This window comes from Nilaparvata lugens, chromosome 8, assembly GCF_014356525.2.
Source record: "Nilaparvata lugens isolate BPH chromosome 8, ASM1435652v1, whole genome shotgun sequence".
Classification (NCBI taxonomy): Eukaryota; Metazoa; Arthropoda; class Insecta; order Hemiptera; family Delphacidae; genus Nilaparvata; species Nilaparvata lugens.
In genome coordinates, this window is record NC_052511.1 from 12,774,792 (window position 1) to 12,797,624 (window position 22,833).

Below are 22,833 nucleotides of genomic sequence, written 5' to 3' on the forward strand. Positions count from 1 at the left end.
CAGAGACGTGAAAAACCACGGATGTCAACGCGTTCGCCCCACTTAGTATACCTATAGATCTGGAGTCTATTTTATACCTATTTATTCGACTATAAATATCTATATTATATATATATGTTACCGTAACCGATAGAATCGAACGCAGAAATGGGTCGAAACAACTGCAATGAGATTCATTTCAGTCAGCATTGTTTGAATTGGAGGCATTGGTTTTATTTAAAAAGAATGCTGACAGTTCTGAGTGAGTCTCAATGTAGAGTCTAGCCCGTTTTTGTAGTGGGCTTTTCATAGACTGTAAACTACACAGTTCACAGCTTCCAGCCTAATTAATTAGAATGTGAAAGTCTCCTAGATTTTCCTATTATCTGGAATTGGACAGTGTTGCGACACCGGGAAAATGTCAACGAAATTCAACAATAAGAAAACTAGGGAGAACTATGTCGTCTGATGGAGAATAATTCGGTATTGATGGTTTCTCATTATTGTATTCTATTTGTGTTGTTTGGGTGCTGATTTTCTCCATCGTCGATTTGTTACTCTAATCAAATGCCATGCAAATCGAATGCGAAATGAAATGAATAATTTCTATTGATGAAAATTGATTATTGCTTTTATTGCAACTATATTATCAGCGAATGGTTTCCCGAATCCATAATCAGGCATGTATATTGGAATCATTTCTCATTGAAAAATATTGCAAGCAAAATCCAAGCTACGTTAGAAGAAAAACAAAAACCATCGGTACTAAAATTAATAAAATAAAATCTAGTTAAATTTTTGTAAGACTCGGACGGATTAGTCTTCAATTCATTTTTTTTTTTTAGATCAGCAAAGGTGAAATAAATGTAGTATGTTACCCATATTGACTAAAATTATTCAAACACATCACAAGCCTAAAAAAAATAAAAAATATCAAGATATCGTTTTCGTTTGTTGAAATTATAATCAATCAATGCTCCTTGGTTTACTAAAATTAAAGTGACATGGAGCAGAATATTATGCACTATTGAGCGGATGCTATGATTGATAGTTGACTGACGTATCAAGGTGAAGGAGTGCCATTGGTCTAGAGCGTGAACGAACGCTACTGGCCTAGACTCTAGTGGGCGGACGAATGCCATTGGCCAAAAGGAGCCGTTTTCGCCTTTGCTATGACGTTTGTATGAACAGCTCATTGTGGAAGTGGCTTATCTAAAGCATTCCTTCTTCTAGATTGGTAATTTTACTACCAATCATAGTTCTCGCTCAATTCCATGTATTTTGATGTTCGTTACTTAAGTGAGTTCACCAGGTACTAATATAATAATATTGCAACAATCGATACGGGTACCTATCTCGAATTCTCGTTATTTCAATAAATTTCAAAATTTGTGGCATTTAAAATGAAAAGCTTTTTTTTATTCACTGGTTTCAAATCAATTGTTGAGGTTAAATTTTATTTTCTCAATATTATATTTTCTCCCACAAAACTCAAATTTATCAATTGACAAGTTGTGAGCAGTTTTCCTGTAAGCCTAATCTAAGTTTCTAAGAATAATCTAGTTAAATAAAAATGTGGAGCAATCTCAACCTTAACTAGCCTTAAAATACAATAAAAACATTCCATTCAGCTTTAAAATACGATAAAAAAAATCCATTCAGAGGGATTTCACAGGCTAGAAGGGATACCTCTTCTCCAAAGTTCCTCTGTCCTCTCAGGGACTTTCCGTCTGGTCGACTTCAACAAGTACTGTACTGTATATGAAAATAGCTTCATCATAAATATAGAGCAATCCAAATCATGACCAGTCTGGTAATAAGATGGCTAAATTCCCATCCAGAGGGACTTCCAGGCTAGCAGGGATATTTCCTCTCCAGAACTCAAAACTATCAGGTTGGCAGCAGTGTTCCGGGCGCGCGCAACGAATGACAGCACGTTTCCAAGCGAAGCATGCTGCCGCAGCTTCAGTTTGTTCCATCACAGTCAACAGTTCACACGCGTCCGTCCCAACGTTTTTTTACGAACAACACGATCAGGATTTGTAGGGGTGACTTTGCGCAGGGCGAGGGGTGGTTTTTTATAGATGAGCGAAGAAAAGAACGAGCCTGCCCAGGGACAGAAAGGAGGCAACAGGTTTCTGGCGTTTGTCAAGAGAAAGATGCCAGCCGCCTCCGCGTCGTCAACAAGGGATGCGAATGATAAGCCGCTCTCCGAGTCGCTTCTCAACGCGTCGCCCTTCCTCATCAAAGTTCTCGAGCTTGTGAGTATTATTCCAACTAATTCCAGCATTAAACTGAGGTCTTAATTGATTTTTTGATCCATTAAATTGATGAAATCGATTGATCCTCGATTGATTCTAATTGTTTCAAAGTTGGGGGAGAAATATACATGAAGACTTTCTTCTCAATACAATGCCCTATCATTGTTTGATTATTCGATTCAATTCGATTTAATTTTGTTTGATTATATGTTTATTTTTTCTAATAATCGAAGTTCTTTTAAGATAGCTTAAATTGAAGCCTTTCTTGAGGTTACTGTTTTAAATCAATTCTTGGTTTTGATAAATTGTTTAATTAAATAATTCATGTACTCTGTAGAACACTGTGGAGTTCCTTCCTAATAACACAGTATTAATTTAATGAATACAATAGACGACACCGTCGTATTGTGAGTAAGATTTCAAGAATTCTTCAATAATCTAAATTGTAAGGAAACAAAGGCTAAACCGATCAAATAGGCTACTTATTCAGGGGAAACATAAAGTAGCCTATTGAAGTTCCTTCTGAATATGCTAATTATTCTCAAAATAGGTAGATTATACATATTCCTAACCAATGTTCTAGAGGTTTCTATTAACATTTCCTCAAATTTAGAACTTGTTTTCAGGTCTCACTACATTTTTTAAACATTCACTCATACTATTTATAACTATTTATATAACAACACACTATTTATATTATAACTTGAGTCACTTTTTCCCATTTCTTGTTAATGCCCTTTCTTTCTCGTTTTGCATGATTGTAGGACTTGCTTTCGTTTGAGATCCGAATAAATTTAATAGGTTGAAAAAATTGAAGACTTATTGAGCGGGAACATAAACAGTACACACTGTTTCTTATAATATAGCATGGATCATTCACACTAGGGATCATAGTGCATTGAAGCTTATGGGTATCTTCAAAATAAGCTTAGCTAGTTTGATTCGAAATAGCTTGAATTTGATTAGTAATTGAATTGAGAAGAGTTTATTTATTTATAAGAAGAATTTCGCAGACTGATCGCTGAATTATAGGGGAAAGTCACTTCAGTACCCGATTTATGACATAGACAGTTTTAAAATAACTTAGCAAATTTGATTACACCGAAATTGGAGATTCATCATTGGGGAAAAGGACTCAATTACGCCGTTTACGAGCAATTTCCTCATACTCCAGATAAAGCCCAAAAGCGAATGAACATCGATGTTACGTTGTATAGTATACAGCGTAACTACTGTTCTATGGTACTACTGTTCTGAAGGTTGACCGATCATACTGTTAATATATTTAGTTTTATTTGCCAAAAACAAAATACAAAAAAAAAGCTTTACAAAAAAAAATATATAAGTATATGCTACTGCACTTAAACCAAGATACATACATTTATTTAATTAGATATAATAACGAAATGATATCCTTTATATTATAAATAATAGTTATAAAAAGAAGATTCAATTTATGTTCACATGCATAAGTACACTATTGTATTATATTCACTATTGAGAAAGTAGCCAACACGTTTTTTTATCTATCGATAAAAAAAACTCTACTTTGTTAAACATTTCTGAGAATTTCTTCAGGGTTTATGTTCTTTTATGAACGTTGATGATTGAATACGATTTGACGTATTTCATATTTTCAATCAGGAATCATCAAAATTATTTATAAACACCGTCAAGAGTAATTGAAATGTCAAATGGTTATTAAAATAATTCAAATGTCAAGTGACAAAAAGCTCGGTGAAACATGTTGTTTTTCCATAACCTTTCTCTAGGAACCACATTCCTGCAAGGCATAATTTCATCAAGGACCTCCTTTCTCTTCAAGGTTGAACCTGCTCTAGTAGAACCTGTGTAATCTATCAATTCATTCTTCGGTGTTTTTGCTCTGGATTCCAACACTTCTCTACACAACAGTGTTTATAATCAATTTACTCTATTTCACACTCCATTTCTAGCTTCTTCTTCCCTTTCTTTTCTCAATATTTAGCTTTCTTGTGAATATCACATCACACATTTAAAAATAAATTATATGTAACACAATACATCAAACGATTAAACTACAAAAATCCACGCACGAATTCGTAAATACGCACACAAATACTTTGTTTAGGAATACGCAAATAAGCAAATACGCAGTAAGCTGAACAAAATACTGTATAAAGTGAGAGAGTTATAATAGTTTTTTAATAAATCGTGATCAAGCTTATTTATGTCAACGAGAGAATAATTTCCATCACAAGTTGATTGCCAGGGAAACTGGATTGAGATATTACAGAAAAAATGGCAGTATGTCATTAATCAAGCATAAATAAAATTATTTTTCCTCCTTCAACTATTTACTTCTCATAATTTTTTTCTTCTTCATCTACATATTTTTCTCTGTCTTCGTCTTGTACCTCTCCTCATCTTCCTATTAATTTATCATCATCATCATCATCATCATCATCATCTTCATCTTCTTCTTCTTCTTCTTCTTCTTCTTCTTCTTCTTCTTCTTCTTCTCTTCTTCTTCTTCTTCTTCTTCTTCTTCTTCTTCTTCTTCTTCTTATCTTCCTTCTAATATTTCTCTTCCTTTTCATCTTCTGGTACTTCTTAATCTTATTCTGGTCAACTTCATTTTCTCCTGTTAGTAAACTTCACCTATTCTACTTAAAACAATTCTTAAACAATTCCTTATGACCAGGGATCTGGGATTCACATCCAATTTTACTCTTCAACAATCCAATTTAGACCCATCAATCGATTGTGAGAATCAATCACCTACTAGCAACATGCCTCATCAAAGAAATGCTCTCCTACTTATCAACACAGCTAGCTGATTCCGAGCGAACAGGAATGCAATGATAATGGAATAATGCTGAAAAGTGGCCTTCAATCGAAGTTTCCAGGTGCGGAATGAAACCGTGAGAAGGCTGTCGCGCAAATTAGCATTTGTTCAATGGACTACTGAAAAAAATCTTTATTGATTCTAGTATTGTTGAACACCTTTTTGTGTTTATGGAATATTATTGAAAACAAACAATGCTGTTATCAATAGTTAAATAATTGGAGAGGCAAGTCTGATTCAGTAGACTAGAGGGCCTGGTGTTATAATAACATAATACAGTTTTTCTCACTGTTGTATCCTCTTTTATGGAAATAAGAGTTAATTAACTTCAAATTACATCACAATAATAATTAAAAAGTTAAATACAAAAAAATGTTCTTGTGGATTATGTTAAAATTGATTTCTCCCATTGATTCAATTTAGAATATCATAATTATACTTCTACACAAAACTATTGATCTCAAAATTCAAAATCGTAAAATATGCCAGGATGAGTGTGAATTGATCAATAATGTACTTCTATAAGTGTGACAATATTGTGCAATAATATAATGCAATGAGTGCTATCATGAATAAATTATGGTAAACATAGTATCATTTGATTTATTTATTTTATTTACACATAATTATTATGAAAATTACTGGGTCTTCAATCCAATACAATATTACAAATATTGTGCAATAACATGAGCTATCAAGAATTATAGTGAACATATTTTCATTTTATTCATTCATTTATTTCATGTCTTCTTCTTCTTCTGGCATTACAGCTCGATGTGAGCTTTAGCCTCTCGCACTAAAGCCCTCCACACATCACGGTCACATGCCTTTCGTCTCCATGCCACAACTCCCATTCTCCGGAGATCATCCTCCACTTCATCACTCCATCGATTGCGTGGCCTCCCTTGTTGTCTTCTACCCTCCATCCGGGCCTTATAAATTGCTTTTGGCATTCGTTGGTCCGCCATTCTCTCAACATGACCAGCCCAGCGCAATCTTTGTGATTTGATGAATCGTACCACATCCTCACCCCTTAGAATTTCATTTATTTCATCATTTGACCATCTCCTCCAGACTCCATTGTCATTGATGCCTCCATATATGCGCCTGTATTTCATCTACCTACAAATAATTATTATGAGAATTACTAGATTTTTAATTCTCCTTGAATCATATAATATCAATATCTAGTTTAATCATATCAAACTGGGGGTTTTCAACTCAATTTTCCAATTTGTCAGATCACTAGATACTAAAGGAAAACGTTCTTTATAATTCCTTGAACATGTCTCTTATGAACATCTTAGTATTGCTACCTGAGTATTCCACCAATTTGTTTCATTTTTCAACAATTTTTCAATCATTCTCCAAATCTGTCTCATTCGAAAGACACTCGGAACAGTATTCATTATTATTGTGTGACACATGTTAAGACAAATATTCCACACCCAACCATTCAGTAAAAGTAACTGATACTAGGAATAATCAGCAATAAATGATAGCAAACGATAACAAAATCAAAATCTCTAGATTGCGTTAAATGCAAAAGCAATGCAACAAGACTATCACATTTAAAACATCTGAAACTTTCAAGTTACAGAAGATTCACTTCAATCTGTTTGCATTCCTCATAAGTAGCATCATTGCTGCAATGCTGATAGCTCATTGATATAGTAAGATAGTGTGGAAGCGGACATTGGCATAGAAATGCACTGCACAGGTGACAACGGAAGGAATTCTTTCTCTTTGAAGCGAAAAAATGTCAATTACGGTACAAGAGGTGGATATGGTCTCTAAGTCACTACACTACGTACACTAACAGTGGCCTACAAGTGAGAAAGCTTTCACTACAAGTTTCCAATTGAGAAGGACATCTTAACCTGTCTTTTACTCTGGGTGAAGACTTTATTACAGTCAATACGAACTGTGAGCTATGCTATGAGCTAGTAACATTCATAGTATGACCAGAGTGGATAAATTTTGATCAAATCAGACAATAAATTGGAAATTCCTTTCAAGTTTTAGGTTGAGCTTATATTGACTATGTCATCATACTGTTTTCATTGTGATTGGTTGAATTGAACCTATAACAAATCTAATTGTTTATTCAATGTATTGTAATTTTATATTTTCATGTAATATTATTTTACTCTCCCTTCTGATTATATAAACAACCTGGATAAAATCATAGTATTAACATTTAGATATACATCAAAAACAAATAATGAATTATCAAAACACTGAAAGTTCAACATTGATCAAATCTTATTGGAAAATATGCTTTAACAATAATAATTTCTCTGATTGCTAATGAATTGCAACCAGAGGAATTTAATGACACAACATATGCATAATTATTACAACATACAAAAGTTGCTAATACTAAACTTAGTCCTAATTATGATACCCCACTAGAATAATATGTGTCGGGGTGATCATAATATTCTTTTATAAAACATAGTATGTTTGCCATCTCTCTTTCTTTCTCTTTTCATTCTTTCTCATTCTTTCACCCTTATTCCACTTATTCATAATTTTCTTTTATTAATATTATATAATTTCTTATTTCATCTTTTGTAGAATGACTCATATTGAATTTGTATTAGCAACTCTCACCTGCGCACAGGATTTTCCTTGCAGATGATTGGTTTTTTATATTTTTGCTGAAAGTTTTGTTTTTTGTATATTTATTGTCATAAAGAATTTTTGATTTGATAGCTTATGCTATCTCTTATCTATTTTTGCATTCAGTGAAAGATTAGTGAAGTCATCCCATCATTGAAAGCAAACTTAAAAGAGTCTCAAGATTAAATGGTGAAGAGTTCAAGCTCAAACATTCAAGAATTTTGAATAATCACGCAGTTAAAGTGAATAATAAACGAAGTTAAAGGTGTTTTAAAAATTAACTTGCCAGTTTATTGACTTCTCATTTTCTATCCAGAGAATTATCGTTGATATACAAACAAAATACTAAACTCAAGAAAGAGAAAATATTATGCCATCTAATTATAAAGTATTTCTACTCTTTCAAGTTACAAATGAATCACTTTAAATGTCTCTCTATTAAGATTGGCGAAGAAAGTGAGATGAAGTATCTAAACAGTCAGCTATCAAATAAATGAAAAGATGAAAGCTATTATGAATGAAGACACGAGAGCCCTGTCCTATCTGAACCATTAATTACACTGAATTTGGAATTAATTACTGTTATGATGAAAAGTGGGACTCCTTTTTCAATTCATCTGACTTCATTTGTTACTTCCTGGAGTAAGAATGATAATCATTCCTTGTACATAGTATGATAAACGTTCTTAATAAGTAGCAAGTTATCAGTTATGATTAATACTCTCGTGATTTGAATCGTGTTGATATAACATGGAACGTACAACGTTATTAACGATATCCCAGTACCAAGTATGAATTTAATAGTAAAGTTAATCGATTTCCTATCAAGAGGAACAGTTGATTGATAAACATATTTTTCTTTAGTTTTTTCAACATTACTTGTTCATCTTTTGGTTCTTAACCGTTTCGCATGATTTCCATAAAAAAGAATGTTCGTATGCTATGCTAGTTGATGCTCTAATCTTAGTAGACTTTGAATTTCACACAATTGGACACGACGAATTGGAATAAAATGAATTAGGGATCACATACTGGGAGTTAATACGTTTCAAGTACAGTGTTGATGAAACAGTAAGAAGAGGAATAAGAATTAAGGACTGAGAATTAAGAATAATTATTAAGAATTCCTTAATTATTAAGGAATGAGAATGAGAATAATTGTTTTTCAGTGCAAATTATGAGAATATACTAAGCTTTAAACTGGATTTGGATATCAAATTAATGGGATAAAACACTCGTCTAGCCACTGACACTGATATCTGGCTAAGAGCATGCAAGTAAGGTCTTGCACCGTTGCACCGGTAGTTTGTCTATTGTTGACTCATGTCTATGTATCTTTCCTTCTCTTCTAATCCACGTTATACTACAAACAATTACCACTGTTCTATCTAGATTCCTTTCTCACTCATCTCGAAACAGTTAAATAGGTTCTGAATTTTTCTCACTACTTTCAAACTTTTCCTCACCTTACTAAAGAATATTTACTCACAAATGCAAGAGTAGCTTGTATGTTACATTTTCACTTCTCAATTTTACAGATGTACAGTTTACTGCACTTCAATGCTCTGTAGCTCTATTACTTATCTATGATTCTTCCAGCCTCTTTCTCATTCCTTCTATCTATGATTAGCTGGAAGTGCTTTTCCATCTTCACTTACTTTCAAATGCATTCTTCCAATATTTTTTTAATTCTCAGCCGTAACCAGGGTCCGATCTATTGATGAGAAGAGAAGCTGGTAGGGGGGAGGGTACCATGTTCTCAAATAAAAAATTTTAGAATTGATAATACTAGAATAATTTCATGACCGATATTTTTAAAAACCTTTCTGTATATTGAGTTTTGATCAACGTTGACTGTATGAGATGTTACACACTCACTCATTCTACTAAATCTAAGCTGCTCCCAGCTTCATAATGAATAATATGAGTTGAAAAAAAGTAAATTCGTATGGCTTTTGTTGGTGGGGAGTCCCTTGCGGGAAGGTCCCACCGCCTGAATATATAATTTAAGCCGTCAATGGGTCTTACGACTGTCATACTTCAGCCGGGACCGACAGTTTAACGTGCCCATCCGATAACACGGGAGTGATCTGGTTAAAAAACTTTTGGTATTGAGAGGGTTTGAACCCGGGATCTCTGAGCTGCTACGCAAGCACTCTATCCACTAGACCACGGATCACTCCATAATAATTATGAGTTACGATACTTTCATTTTTCAAATCATCATGACCCTGTTAGAAATCCTAAAATACAAACTTCTGAAGATAATAATTATAGATTTGTAAATAATTCATAACTTAGAACATACTTCGAAAAGATACTAGACAAAATTATGCAGATTCATTTTTCAATCCAAACAACTAGCCCGATTCAATGTTAATTAGGCACAACACATTACTTCAATTTCCTGTTGCAAACATACAACCCCACTCCATACTTGAACGAAAGTCATGACTAAGACAAAAGTGAATTAAAACTAGAAATGGATTGGCAGACAACTCAGACAACTGAACGATGAATGTGAACGCAAAGGTTACAGAAGTTGTGAGTGCGCATCTATTAAGAATGTCACGCGACAAAAGGCAGATTAACAAATTATTGCTAAACATGCTTCGAGCTGAAAAAAAAATATTTAGGAAATCACGGAAAACAGGAATTCATAACTCTAGTATTCATAAGTCCAATATCACAGCAAATAGCATAAATGTAGAAAGAAAGATAGAATCTAGATAGATAGTTGTATTGATTAATGATTATTATGTGAGGAAGAAGTTGAAGTACGGTTTCATCAAAACTGTATCTTAACCTTAAAAAAAATATTTAATATTACAGATCAGTCGCATTATGCTTATCTTTGGTTCTAGAAATATACAAGAAAAAGTGAAAAATTATTCACGTGTGAAGAACTTTCAATTTCAAATTGGTGACTGGAGGATCTAAGAGACCGACAGAGAAAAAGAAAAATCGTCGTAATCTTGGTTTTCTTTCACAAAATCCTAGTGACCTTACAAAGTGATTTTGTGATTGGTCGCATGATCAGCAAGTCACTCCCTGTTTCTGACAGGACCACTCACTCCATCTCTCTCACTCTGTCTACCACTCTTTCTCAGTTACACGCACACTCTTCGATCCTCCATCTTTGTCTTTCTGATAGTCTTGCTCACTTCTCATCACCTCACTAGAAAGAGATTCCTGGAGAATTAGTCACGAACGACCAAGCGCCATTCATAGGTCAAACAAAGTTAAATGTTTGAAACTTTATGAGCCGACCAAATAAAACAAAACCAGAAATAAATGTTCGAGTTGACAAAGCGCTCTAATCAATGTTCTAGGGTCCTGAAGATATAATTGAATGAGACTGGAAATAGAGCATGAGAGGAAATGTTTAAGCATAAATAAAAGAGTGAAGAAAGTGGAGTTCTGAATAGAAAAAAGGCCACCTTACACCTTCCAAACTGATTCAAACGATTGATAACTGAGCAATAAGTTATTCTTCTTGACAATCAACATAATTGGGCATTGGTTCTGAAGACCCTAGAGCTCTTGAGTCGTTTGTTGAGAGGGTCTAAAAATTATTAAAGGAGAGTTTACCACCTTGTATTACATTATTATTCAATGATTTTATTCAGATGAATAAAAATGTGAATGTCATTAATATTAACAGTTGAGGAGGGGAAGTGGTCCAGGACCACTAAGCTTTAGATCTTTGTGTGGAAATTCCTTCTACAATAATAATCATTCAATCAAACTATTTTTTCATATACTTTAGTGGATCATTTTTTTTAATTAGATTGTATTATCAAGTAGAAAAGATTACATCGGCAAGTTAACCATTACATGATAGCTACGCAGTACTTGTACAAGTTCGCCAGTTCAGTTGTACTTTGACAGTAAACACAACTTCACTTGTTCTTCCACAAGTGAAACACGTCATCAAGTACTTATAAAGCAAGTTTTCTTATAAGATTGTAACATCATCCTTATTCTTAATAGAATAAGAACTCGTGTTCTTGTCACTTTCCTAGATGGGATAGATTCTTATCAAGTATACTATAAAGATTCATCCACTACATTAAATTAATTATTAACTGCTGAAGTTTGAATTTCCATCTTTGCAATGACTAAAACAAGGAAATGTGGTCTCTTCATATGGGTCCATATGATAAATTAATCACAAAATAACCATAAAAATCAAATAAGGTCTATGAAACTGAACATGCTGAACATGTACACAGGAAATGAGGCATTGGGCCATTAAAGGAAATGTGCGAATACGTATGGACTGATAACAGACATGATAATATATGCTTTTAATAGACATTGTGTACAGACATTAATGTACAGAGTGTATAAATTATGTAGAGCATACAACGTTCACATAGAGAGCAAAGAGCAAATACATTCCTCTTTAGTTTCAGTATGATGTTCTGCATCCAGAAACAATTTACTAAGCTTAAGTCCATCTATTTATCATTGGACGTTTGTTGTTGCAACATCCTTCAAGTCTAGAGTTCAAATTGATTTCTTCTGGCATTGTTACAGGTGGATAAACAGTTAAATTGTTTACAAGTTGGAAGAGTGTCCTTGAGGGCAGTGCTTAGCGTAAAATCATTATAAACTGACAGCATTCCTAATAAATAACATCAATGCATCTTATTCTAACAATGCTGACAGTCCAAAGTGGATCTTACAATAGAATTGAAGCACTGCGAAGACAAATGCTTGTAAATTTCCAACACGCTATGAATGTAAACTGCATTGGGGAAGATCAATTTACCGAGATTTCTGAGCAAGACTATATACATAGTATACTCCTGTGTACTTTAGTCAATAGAATATTTAGTCAATAGAATAGAATATGAACGGAACTTGACATACACATATGTTCATCATGTGTATGATAAGTTATGTGCAATCTAATAGAATCTATAAGGATTAAGTTATCAACATTTTCTTAATAACTTTGATGTAAACGCAGCTTTAGGCATAAAATAACTTACTGCACGATTAGACTTTTATATGTCTCACTTAGCTTCCAATACAGAGCTATACCAACATTTAGTAGAACTGAGGAGGATACAAAAATATTGTTAAAAATTCAAGTCCCCTAGTATGACTGTATGTCCATTTTCCTATTCTCTATGAAAGGAATATGATACATCCAGTCATGAAAAAATCTTAATATTCTGAAGATTATCTATGAGAACAGAGGATACCACCCTTCCAACTACAGTACAGAAACCACGCCATTCATCTAATCTACTCAATAAGATATCACACTAATAGCATAGAATAAAGATACCGTAAAATTGTTAACCATTAACTTGTATTATTTGCCGCTGTCAATACCCAAGTCAATCACCTGATCACCTCCCAAAAATTAAGTTAGCTAATTGATTTCTGAAAAACCTTGGAAAACCAAAACACAGCCTAATAATTCGCACCATTTATTGGAGAAGTGAAGCGATTTGCTAAGAGAATTAGGCCGATTTCTAAAACAATCAAATTATACACACTTTCCATCAGTTTAACCGCGTCTTCTGTTTCTTATGCTGCCGCCCACTACTGGTAGCTTACCTACTGTACTGATCGTAATCGAATTAGTCAAGGCCTGGTATAAAATTGCAAAGGATATTTTTAGATACAGAGTTATATAAAATGTTACATAAACCATAGTATTATTGTGTACATTATCGAATAAACCGTGGCTGAGCCGTAGAATTCAGGCTATACTAGGCTCTTGGAAAAGGTTAAACCTCTTGGAAAAGCGTCAAAATTGAAAGAATTTATTTACATTCCATAATCAGAGTTTACTGGTAGCTTCACTATGGAAGATAAATTATTGGCTTTCGAATCTAGAGTGAGCTCTAATTTATTCTAGTCAATATAATTCTTGAAAAAATGGTGGTGCTATAATGTCCTTGTTCCAACATCGTCAATAATCCAATTACTCTACATTCATTTTAATTGAAGACTGAGGTGTCTCTAACATACTTTGAGGAAAAGAGAGGGAGCAATTGAAAAGGATGCCTTGCAGTGGAATCCCCAGGGAAAGAGAAAAAGAGGAAGGCCAAGGATTTCATGGAGGCGAACAATAGACAGCGAGCTTGGGAAGGTGAAGAAGACATGGCGAGAGGTGAAAAGAATGGCGGAGGATAGAGATGGATGGCGGTTATTCGTGGATGCCCTATGCTCCAACCGGAGTTACAGGAATTAAGTCAAGTAAGTCAAGAGGTGTCTCTAAAATCAATCTTGATCTTTAAAAAATCTAGAAAGTTATTGAGGATTGAATAATGAAAAGTAAACTGAATAACATTTATACTGAGGGTGATGAGACGGATGATGATGGAAGATGATAAACCATACTAGAAAAAAAGGATTGAATCAAGAATGCAATACAATTTTGAAGAATACAGTTGTCAAAAACGTGAAACATGAGTTCTACTTGACAATAATTATTTCATTTAAAATATTTTGTATAACAAACTTCTCAATATTAATTTTATTATAAAATAAATACTCTATTCATTCATATGTATTACCTTGGATTTGTTAATTTTTCCTTTTCTTTTTTATTATGCTAATTTAAAATCATGAATCACATCTAGTTGATATAATTCATTGATATTTATTTTCTTTCTTGAACACATTTCGCTTAGTCACATTTCTTAACCTCCTTCTTCCTCCCCCTCCTCTGTGATGTTCTGATTTATAAAATATAATTAATGAATAAGATTTGAAACAGTATTCACAAGTTTCTGTAAGGTGCCTTCGAAATTTGTGTATTTCCCCGTACATTAGAAAGTAGGATGCCTTCTATAAGTAGTGTGTACTACCCAAAACCAATTCTTAGTTCTTGCTTTCCTAAGTCCTAATACATCACAAAGTGCATTACATTTCACACACCCACATGAGTCACCACTTCGCTAAAAGCCCTTTCAACCTCTTCCATGCACAATCACACATCAGACTAATCTTTCTCTGCATTTTAAAGTGTGCCATAAACACACATTCATTCTCACCATTTCAAAATGGAACATGAACACATTTTTGAGCAATTAACGAGTCCGCAAAGTACGAAAATCGATCGAGAGCTTTGTTCTTCCTGAATTCCTTCGGGAGAGAGAGAGGAAAATAGCACTGTGTCACGCACCGGCCGAAGAAGGCATTCACCTGTAAAGCACGTGCCTCTATTGCACCACGCACAAACAATAATCAGTTGATGCCATATTTTGAATATTGTATATACGTACATTAGGTAATATTGTAGTATATTACTATGGTTGATGCTTGTGCACCAAAAACAATGGCAACAAAGAAGCCTCTGCCTGCAGTCATGACTTGTGCGTCCATGTTTTTTTGTCAATTTGTTCAAAGGCAGGATAAGTTTGGTGAATGCGTGAATGGTAAACAACTATCGAGCACATGATTTCTCTACTAAATATTGTTTAATAGAATGCATTGTGCATGAACCGTAATTTATATGAAGGAACTGTATTATGAATAATACTGATCCTTTCATTTTCTAATAGCGATTTTCCAAAATTCTTATAGACTAAATTCTTTCTCCTCGACTAAATTCTCAATTCAAATATGAAAATCAACTAGATAATTAAAAAATTAAATTTCCAAGTATTATCTAGAAGTCTATAATATCATTGACAGTATTTCTGAAAATCTATTAAAGTTGTGACATTCACATTTGACTGATAGAAACAAATTGATCCTCAATATTGTAATATCGGATACTAGCAGGTAACCCGTGCTCCGCAAGTATCTACTAAAAAACTATACATGATGCGTCATTCGTAAATTTCCTATCCCGTACGTGTATAAGCCAATTCTTCCCTTTATTATATTATATGGATAAAGCCCAGTGATTCCTCCTGAGTTGTTATGAAAAAGTGTTAATGTTTAATCCACTACTGATATGAAATATTATTTCCGTTTCTCAGAGCTCTTAAATAACACTAAAACAAATCATCACTCAGTACAAGTTTAGAGGAATTATCTAGATTTCTGGAAGTGTATACAATGATCGAAGAATGCTTTTTATCTTTGATTTGTAATTTCTGGAAGTTTGCACAATGTTCGAAGAATACTTTTTATCTTTGATTTGTAATTTCTGGAAGTTTACACAATGTTCGAATAATACTTTTCATATTTTATTTGTGAACTATAGAATGTAGCTATACTTTATTCTGGACTGAACAACCAACAAGAAGCTCAATAGGAACCATAGTTTCATTTTTCAAGTTTATTGGTTCATGAAAGAAGGTGCAGTGAACTCAGCATTCAATTGAACTCGGGAGATGAAGCATGAACTTTGAACTCTGAACGGTGAAGGAGGAAGATAAAAGACAAGAAGCTTTGCTTAATTGACCACCAGAACAAGAGCCGACAGTGGAACAGACAAAGAAAAAACATAGAAAACCGATGAAGAGAACAGAGAAGAACAAAGAAAAAACGTCCCTTTCAAGTGCATCACTTGGTTCCAACAAAAAGAGCAATTAAATAAAATAATGTGACAGATCTTTGCAATAAGGTACAGTGTCACAATTACTGCAGTAAATTTTCTAATTTACTGAATGTTTCGGATGATTGCTGAGCTGGAAGGCTAATGCCAATTTAGCAACAGAAATGAGGACAACTGAAACGAATTAGGTCTTCAATCTACAGCAAATATTCCAAGTTCTTGATTTTTGTTTGTATTTCTCATTAAAATCTGTACCGATAACTAAAAAAAATAGCATTGATATCTCATTTTCAATCATAACAATAACTGACATTTATCAAGTTCGAATTGATTGATATATTATATTGAAAGCTTTATTTCTGTAACTTGATACATTTTATAAAATTAATTGGGAAACCACATTTGATCATTGATTTTTTTAAACCGGATTGATGAACCTTTTTGATGTAATATTATTTGCTCATGGAAAACTCTTTATATGTTTATTATTATACTCACTACCAAGTACTCTAAAGTATTCTTGCTGAATGATTTTCAAAATTAATTATAATTAGACTTTAATTATAGTTAATTATTTAATAAATTAGTCTCAAATTGATAAAAGTCTTTAAATGCTGAATAGTGAAGTCCTTGATAAAAATCTTTGCTGAATTGTGAAGTTATCTGAGGATTTGTATTTGAAGATTAGTTTAGCATTTAATATTACTTTCCTTTACATCGAATGAATCTAGGCTTTTGGAAGATCTAATTACATACGAACGAGCGATTGCTTATTATTATTGCTTCTTCTCAATAATAAGTAATTTTATTGATAATCCAATATTTAACTGGACAATGAGTAATTGAATTGTGAAGTAATGACAACTGATCTATGTGTAAACTTGATAGAGTAATCAGCTTGGACCTGCCAAAGATAGCTGTCAGGACGGATAAAATTTGAGAAAACCTAGTAAATTTACAAGTGGCATCTAAAATGGTAATTATTGAATCGATATACAAACGTTTAGATTCAATATACATACATATATTGATTTCAAGAATATGACTTTCTACTGAACGATGTTAGTATAATTCGTTATAGGATAGATAAAGAAGAATTACATATCATTTCAATTGTGGTAAATATGAGTACCTAAAATGAGTTGAAAAGTAATAAGTTAATTTTCAATTTTCTAACTATTTGTTTTAATTTCAGGTGTTAGCAGTATTGTGTCTCATTTTGATCTACGTTCCATTTGACAACCGCTTACAACAGAATGTGCATCATGGAGGAATCATTTACTCAGCCTACATATCAGCAATCATTATCAACAGCGTTCTCATTACGAACCATCTGCAAGGACAAAGGGTCCCTCAGAAACTTGTGAGTTCAGTCTATTCATTTTTTCTTGGTTCTGAAATATACAAACAATTTTACTAGATGTTCAACAAATTCAGACATCAAGATCTAATCAGCAATTCAAATGATTATTTAGCAGCTCTCATAGTTTTACTGTTGAGCCACAATCAAAAATTATTTATTAATGCAAATAGTAACTACATAAATGATAGAATATACCAACACCATCAGGTATATCAAATTAAGAATATTTCTTCAAATGTCTGAACTTTTTATTATTTCCATTATCAAGTTTGTTTAATATTATGGTAGAAAATGTTAATTTGAAATTGTCTTGAATCTCTGATGGGAAATTCTGTGCCTCATAAGTTGATATACAGTTTTCTACTTGCATTCCAAAGAATTTCTACAATAAATCAATTTCACAATACTACAAGCTGACACTCATACTGTAGTCAATACAATGACTCTCCTTGTACATTTGCAGTTGTACTATGGTTTTTCCAAGTTTTCAGCATATTAAAATACAATCAATTATAAAAATTGGATTAATACTGGGACTTTTTGTGTAGTTGAGAAGTTGATATTGTGGTAATTATTCATATTGAATGAAAAAGACTAAGAAATTTTCAAAAAACCACAGATTTATTGATACTTGGAAAATTTCAAGATTTTCTAAGTATCAATAAATCTGTGGTTTTTTGAAAATTTCTTAGTATTTTTCATTCAATACTTAAAACGAAATTTTAGAATTTTCTAAGTATCACTAAATCTGTGGTTTTTTGACAATTTCTTAGTCTTTTTCATTCAATACTGAGACTAATGGACTTTCTTTGATGATTCTGATTAGAATCCATTGTAATATTGGGAAGCTCTTCTCAAAAAACAAAATGGATGAGTTACATTTAACGCTCTATTGCTCCAAGCATAGTGATCACAGAAAAATACTTTATTTTTGATAAGTGAAAATAAACATCACAATTATTATATGGAAAATCATTCCACACAATATTTCAGCTTCCGAGCAAACAAAATCCAGCAGATGTAGAATATTTGCTTCCACTGTTTCATTTCTATTAACAATAGCCCATTATTTTTCTCGGGTTGTAAGGTTGCAACCATTCAATAGATTATTTTTCATGGTTAAGATTTACATACTCCACTCATTTTTCTCAGGTTTCATCTATCCACTATGTTATATTTTCTCCATGTCAATGGTCCAGATATTCCCTTTTCCTATCAATTCACATTTTTCGGTTGACCTATTCACCATATTCTATCTGTATGCAACTGTTGTAAACATATATCCACAATCTCCTCCATACATAGGCGTATATTTTCTAAATTAATATTTATTTCAAATCTTTTGCAGCTGTACACGTACTCAGTGATCCTCGGCCTGCTGTTCTTCATTGCCGGCTACGTAGTGCTCCACGATTGGTGGGCCCTCATGCACAGCCTCTACTTCCATCCGCCTAAGCTCTTCATGGACATGATGATTAGTTCGGGCGCATTCGCCATCATCAACTCCATCGCTTTCTTCGTGGATGTGTGGCTCACCTACCGCTATGGATGAGCTCAACACCTCACCAACATCTTCTACTCCCATCGAGAACGTCAATCAATCTACCTATGGTTTTTGGTAGAGTTCTGAATCAACCCAAAAGTATTGACATTGAGAAAAGATAGCATATAGAAAAACATAACACAAATATACTATCTGCTATAAATAAAAATATAAATTTTAATACCCTTTACAAATTATTTCGTCACATGATTCGGTCACTAATGCCATTCCAAGTCTTCACTTGACAAGTCTTGACTTGAAAATAAAGAACTTGACTTGACAAGTCTTGTCTTCACTTGACAAGTTTTGTCTTGACTTGACTTGGCAAGTCTTGACTTGAAAATGGCATTAGTAGCCGAAACATGTCGTGACGAAATAATTAGAAAAGGGTACTCAGATTTATATTTTTAATTATATTCAAAAGTAGCCCTAATGAAAAAAGACAATACTATCTGCTATATGCTTCTTTATGTAAAAGATATACTATCTCTATATGCTATCTTTTCTCTATGGTATTGTCAACCCATTAGTTGATTTTTTTGAACGATTTCTAGTTGATCAAGTCAACAAGAAATATTCACACGAGGAAGACTAAAATAATTACTAGATGTGTTCTGAATTCTAATATAATTAGTCGGTATTAAATAGTACTTTAAGAAGAATCATCTATCATCCCTTTAGATACAATTCGCTACATAAGTATAATTTACAAAACATTATTTTCCCAAAATTATGTCCAAACATTCAATTCGACCTAATAGTAGGAAATTATAGGCACTGAACAATAAATAATGTATTCAACAAACCTATCATGTTCCACACACCACACATAAAATATGAAATAGGTAGGTTTCATCATTTTTCCTGTTGTTGAATATCGTCAATTTTTTAACGTAATTTATTTATTATTGTATTCATTATTACATTCAGCATACACTTAGTCAATTATCAATAGTATATAGAGTTAAATTGATCATTCCAAATCCCATACACTTATTAATTATTTCTGCATTACATACTAGTAGGTTACATACTGGTAGGTTATGAACGAATTTAACATAAATTCACATATTTATAATTTATTTTTATGTAATTATTATTCATCAACACATCAGTATATTCAAAAGTGTGAAAGACTTTTAAGATGAATTGAATAGAAGGCACTAAAACGTTTGACCTTTAATCAATTTATTACATTAATATTATATTATTTCTGTACTAAGATATTTTTTCAAATATGATTCTTCCAATAGAAATTTACTCCTATGTATTGAATTTGAGAGGAATAAAGCAGCTTTCGCAAATCGAACAAATATTTAAATGCTTCAGATTTTTTATTATTCTATATGATTTGAATAGTATTATTTGAAATAATATTAGTAATTACATAATTTATTGTTGTAGAAGAGTTGTAGAGAATAATGATACTGTAACTTTATTATGTTTTTTCAATATAGCAATCGTTATTTTTATTTAAGGTTTTAGAACTACATCAATAATGAGACAAGTCAAAACTTCAGTTTACAATCGAAGAGGGCTACAGGAAAGCGATTTAAGAGAGAAAAATGCTAGTCTTTGTTTACAGAAATATTCAACAATGTCAATGATTTTCCAATATCATAGAATCTATTTATAAACCAAGAGGGGTCACAAGACATTGTATAATATGAAGTCGAAAAATCACGCCTTCAATGAACCTTTTCAAATGTACCGTTGTCAAAGATGCTTTGGCGTTTGCTTCAAAAAGTTCAACACGTATGCTGAATAACCAATAACAATGAAGTAGAAACTAAAAAAATTGACAAATTAATAAAAACAAAAATCAACAATACCAACGAAAAGAATTCTACCATTGTGATTAAGTTTGAGAATTCATGATTAAAAACATGTACGCGATGATAATTTTTTGTATCTTTCTTATAGATAAGAATTTTACTACAGTAGTTTATATAATATTTCTATCATTTATCGCATTCTTTTAAAGGTTTCAAATTATGTTCTTAATATACATCAAATGGCAGAATTAGAAACTGATGACCTATAGACCTTTACATGATTAAATTTCAATGCCAGATAACATAATTTTCGGCTTTTAAATTCTAATATTTAAGATGTACTTTTGTAGGTTAAGCTGCGTCAGAAATTTGGGAATAGAAATATGATACGATAAGTATCATAAGTAAATGATAATTATCATAAGTATATGATAAGTAAAAATATGATACGATGTTTAAACTTTTTTTATCTTATACTATGCTGGAAAAGATATTCTGATCACAATCGGAATAATCACGGATGTAAACATGAATTATGCAGCGAAATTTTAATAATGAATAGGCTAATTTGATTCAATTCAAAACTACAATTTATCTCTGTTTTCCAGGGTTATTTTGAAACTGAGTATCAAGCATAAGAAATATACTATTTTTAACTGATGATTCGTAAGTAAAAAGCCTGAAATTAATTTTGAAAACCATAAGTTGGTATTAAAGTGAGTTCAAGTCGAACAGATAGATTGGAAATTCTTCAATTCTAAATTGAATGTTGTACTTATTGAATTTGTAAGTTTCAATAAAATTATTGATAAGTAACTAATTTTCTAGGTCAAATTACTGTCGAAAATAAATTTAAAAAATTCCACAAAGTAGTTTCAAGTTGATAATCGATGTACAATAATTATAATATAATATAGTGTACAATAATCCTATAATATTATGTCTCTTACATCTCGATATCTAAAATCTCTATGAACTATTCCATTTTGTATGATTATGATTTCCTAGTACAAATACAGCTACCAAAGATGACTGTAAAAATTATTATTTTAGGGTTTGTTGAAAGGATTTAAAATAACGAACATGGAAGCTATAGGCTATGGAAGCTACATGCTTAGCTGTAGGCTAGTATTAATTAATAACAAACATTATGCAGATAAGTGGTTAAGGTTGATCATAAATAATTCAGTAGCTGCAGTGAATTAAAGAGAGCTGGGCTGGCATCTATATCAATAATTAATATCATCCGTCCACAATAACCAATTCTATGAATGAGAAGCTTGTGTTCAACTTACAGTTATTAAACCTATAAAAGGTAAAGCAATACCTATAAGTATTCTATTGATTAAACGGTAAAACAGTCGAAGTATTCTAGAAAGTCTGAAGGGCGTTGTCAATTGTAATAGAAAACCTTTTCCAAGAACTCATGATCTCATAAACAATACAGAGTTCAAAGTAAGTATTAACATATATTTTACTGTAAAATTATAGGTTTGCAGACTTTTTTGTAGTGTAATTCAACTAAGCCTTTATAAAGTGAATTTCATTCAAAGAAAGCTTTAACTGTCAGATCTTTTTAATGGGAAGCTTTCGTTTTCCGTTTATGAAGCATTGATTCTATTAAAAAAGAATTCGGCAGTTTCAAATAAGCCTCACATCAGCTAGTCAAACATCCATCAAGGATAGGCACTCGAAGAAGAATATCATCTACTTTAAATTGAAATTGATGTATGAAATCTATGAGAAAATAGTAGAAACCTTAAAGAGGACAATTGTTATCAATCCATTGTCAGTTTTTGTGTTAAATTAGATTTCAACTTAAAACACTCAAACGTTTTCAGCTGATACTTATCATACTTAAATTTTGAGTTACCAATACTTTACAATATCAAGTATTGGTACCTCAAAATATGAGTTATAACTCCCGTCAACACAGATTAAAAAAAGATCAGCGATTCTCCGTCTTATGCAAAGGCATACCTGT

General features: G+C 32.3%; 2 protein-coding genes across 3 annotated transcripts in view; one reads left to right on the plus strand and one right to left on the minus strand.

The window, feature by feature from the left end:
• LOC111050464 (adenylosuccinate lyase) overlaps positions 1 to 22,833 on the minus strand; it is a 58,406-nt gene that overhangs the window by 32,761 nt on the left and 2,812 nt on the right. The gene's annotated exons all lie outside the window — the stretch shown is intronic.
• On the plus strand, positions 1,942 to 20,910 carry LOC111050466. Its single transcript, XM_022336798.2, has 3 exons — positions 1,942 to 2,240; positions 17,364 to 17,531; positions 18,880 to 20,910. Exons 1-3 carry the CDS (start codon positions 2,064 to 2,066, stop codon positions 19,081 to 19,083), a joined length of 549 nt encoding a protein of 182 aa, XP_022192490.1. The 5' UTR covers positions 1,942 to 2,063; the 3' UTR covers positions 19,084 to 20,910.

Coding starts and splice junctions, on each gene's coding strand:
- LOC111050466 (XM_022336798.2), top strand. CDS start 2,064: ATGAGCGAAGAAAAGAACGAGCCTGCCCAGGGACAGAAAGGAGGCAAC. Junction 2,241..17,363: donor TCATCAAAGTTCTCGAGCTT/GTGAGTATTATT, acceptor TTTTAATTTCAG/GTGTTAGCAGTATTGTGTCT. Junction 17,532..18,879: donor AAAGGGTCCCTCAGAAACTT/GTGAGTTCAGTC, acceptor AATCTTTTGCAG/CTGTACACGTACTCAGTGAT.